This window comes from Penaeus japonicus, unplaced genomic scaffold (genome assembly GCF_977035675.1).
Source record: "Penaeus japonicus unplaced genomic scaffold, GWHDUDI00000001_assembly GWHDUDI00000015, whole genome shotgun sequence".
Lineage (NCBI taxonomy): Eukaryota > Metazoa > Arthropoda > Malacostraca > Decapoda > Penaeidae > Penaeus > Penaeus japonicus.
The window spans coordinates 5,347,729-5,350,903 of NW_028234417.1; the positions used below are offsets into that span (position 1 = coordinate 5,347,729).

Here is a 3,175-nt window from a genome sequence, read left to right on the forward strand (position 1 = left end):
GGTTGACCAAGGAGACAGCATTGAGGGAGATCCCCCACCAGTACATGAGTCCCCCTAGATTGACGAGAATCATGGTAATGGTCGCCATCACCACGAAGGAGGAAGCAATGTCCAGGCCTGAGAGGACAATGCTAACCAAAAACACAGTGACAAGGGATATGCCCAGCGATTTCAAGACGTCATTCCACATGGTGAGGTACTGCTCATAGAACACGTAGAACACACTGTTCACGAGAGAAAATGGAAACCATTAGAATTTCATCAAATAAAATGTCAAACACTCTTCTCACCCTGACTATAGGATATGAATCTTAAAATGGAGTAAATATTCCGTGATGTACCCGAAATAACTTGAAACAAATTGTCACAGAATAGTGTTTAGTATATTCCAAATATTTTTTTTTCATTCTAAACTTCCATAAACTATATTGCTCTGGTTCTGATTAAGCATACGTTTATCAATATACACTATTAAATGTAATGGTATTCATGAAAGAGAGGGATTTTAGATAAAGACTGAGTAGTATGCTAATGACTATCTCATCAACAATTCTGATACTTAAAACATTTTACACATATATTTGCATTACAAAGAGGTAACATTTCTCATCTAAATGAACTTGTTTTGCTAACAAGAAGCATTTTTATGCCTATATATTTCCTATATCAACTGTTAAATGACTGATATTTTTACAACTGCTACTGCTACAGTCAATATATAGACCAAAGGTACAGCAGCATGAATTATTTAAACCCAGCAACTCTCCATCTACCTGTTTCTAGCAAACTTCTCTTACCTGTAAGGGAACACTTCATACACCGGCTCTTTCTGGCCCTGATTGAGGGTGTCTGAGATGTTTTGCGAGATATCTCTGGCCCATTCTAGAGCCTCGTAATAGTCCTTAGACGTCTTAAGAATGGTGTGATATGTCATGAAGTAACTGGCACCAACTGTTGTCTGGGTAAACAATGAAAACATCAATTCTACAGTCAAAATACTATGAATATGTTGACAAGTACAGTTCTCACTTGGAATATGATATCTTGCTTTCTTTTCATGTTGAATGAATGGATAGCAAAACCATTGAATCATAGAAGAAAATTTAAAAGCCATACCTCATTCTTATCAGTTGTCACAATTTTGACAGCTTGCCCATATGCTGCATGCCCGCCTTTAGGGCAGGTTTCAGCTGGTACATCCTCCAGGAAGAATGGTAAGTACTGCATGAAGGACTCTGGATCAGGTCGCAGCCCATCCTTTAGTGGAAAGGAGAAAAAAATATAAGACCTTAAGTGCACAGATGGATGATATGATCTCTTGGGATAAAGACTAGAAGGCAAATATATTTTTTTGTTCTTATATTCTAGGCTATTTTCTGAACTAGATATAAATTCATGGCAAAATCCCATGTAGTCATGAAATCAAAGAACCCTCCATCACCTCAAAATATATAAGAACTCTACCCACCCATCCCTAAGTAAATAACCTTTGAAAAATAGTTACAAATCTCACCTACTTTTCTTATTACATCTTATGAACATTGAAAACAAGGATGAAGGAATGATGATTTTAAAAAGCCATTTTTCTGTTTTATTAACTGAATCAGACCCCTTCAAGATAGTAAATAATCAGACTGTAGAAACTACTTTCATAGCAATGATAGTAAAACTTACATCCATTAGGTTAATGTTGCAATCATCACAGTCAGACTCGAAATCACCCGAGGGACAGAAAGTTCCATCCTTCTTCACCCTACAGCATGGCACATCACCGCCTGGGTTGTCCATGTTGTAAATAGACCAATCCATATAGTCGTCAATCCATGAGGAGGCTGGCTGGGCGATGAATGTTCTGCGATAAAGAGTTAGGTCGCAATTACTATCATTATTTTTTTTACTTTTTTTATTATTATTATTATTCATAAGACACAAATAGAAACAACTTAGAAATATGGAAAAAAAGGAAAGAAAATAACTTTGCACATAAAAAGGATACACAACTGAATGTTTACTCTTCCTCTCCAAACTTTCAATGGAAATTTATACATCCCTCCCTATTCTACAAATACATATATCTTAAGATGTTCAGTCTGGGCTGAGTGTCTGAAGATGTGTGTGTGTTTTCTATCATTTCCTAGTAATCAATATATGATATATTGCCAAAGAGATTCTAATTTGGATTTGGTATAATTGGTCAAAATAACTGAAGAAATAAATAACTTTCAATTAAAGGAAAAATGCAGAACTAAAGTGATCTGACCAGATGAAGGGTTGAGGGTTAAAAGGGCTTGAGATACACAGCACTGCAAACTGGATGTTACACTAGCATCAGAAATAGTAATACAAATAAGTATAACAAATAAAGTAGACATGATATCAGAAAAAGAAATCAAATTCATAAACTGGTCTACATAAGACAATCTATGTTCTTTACCTATTGGCACGGTGGGCTGCATAATACACTTGCATGGCCAGACTGTTTGTATCACAGTCCACAGTCCCGCAGACTTTGTTCTGATCGTCAAATTTAGTAAAATTGAGTCCACCCTTGAGAACAAAGTACACTGGGGGTCCAACACTTAGGTACTTTCCTAGATACTGCAATCGGAGAAGAGAAAAAAATAATAAAATAAATAAAAAATAACATACAAAAAAAAAAAAAAAAAAAAAAAAATTATATACATACATATATACATATATATATATATATATATATATATATAATATATATATATATTATATATTATATATATATATATATATAGTATACATATATATATATAATATAATACATATAAATATATAAATTTATATAATATATAAATATATATATATATATGTATATATATATATATTATATATATATATATAATATATATATATAATATATATATAATATAAATATATATATATATATATCTATATATATATATATATAATATATATATATATATAATGTTTTCCAGTCTCTACTAAAGAAAAACAATGGACACAAATCACCAAATTATGGCACAATAAAATATGATTAACAAAAACAAAATCCCATCAAACATAATAATATAGAAAAAAATTACACACCTCAAAATATTATTCTGCAAGTTAAGAGGTCATCAAGGCATGGAATAGGACTCTTGGTCAAGACCTATTTCAATCATTGGCAGAAACAGCAATGCTC

At 32.4% G+C, this 3,175-nt stretch overlaps 1 protein-coding gene across 1 annotated transcript in view; it reads right to left on the minus strand.

Moving 5' to 3' along the window:
• The window catches only part of Npc1a (Niemann-Pick type C-1a), a gene marked incomplete at its 5' end in the record, with an annotated part of 24,218 nt that overhangs the window by 14,031 nt on the left and 7,012 nt on the right, over positions 1 to 3,175 (minus strand). Inside the window, 5 exon segments of the mRNA XM_086544388.1 lie at positions 1 to 224; positions 798 to 958; positions 1,117 to 1,257; positions 1,675 to 1,852; positions 2,435 to 2,598. The exon segment at positions 1 to 224 is cut by the window's left edge and continues 8 nt beyond it. Of these exon segments, the coding sequence (XP_086400514.1) occupies positions 1 to 224; positions 798 to 958; positions 1,117 to 1,257; positions 1,675 to 1,852; positions 2,435 to 2,598 (868 nt within the window).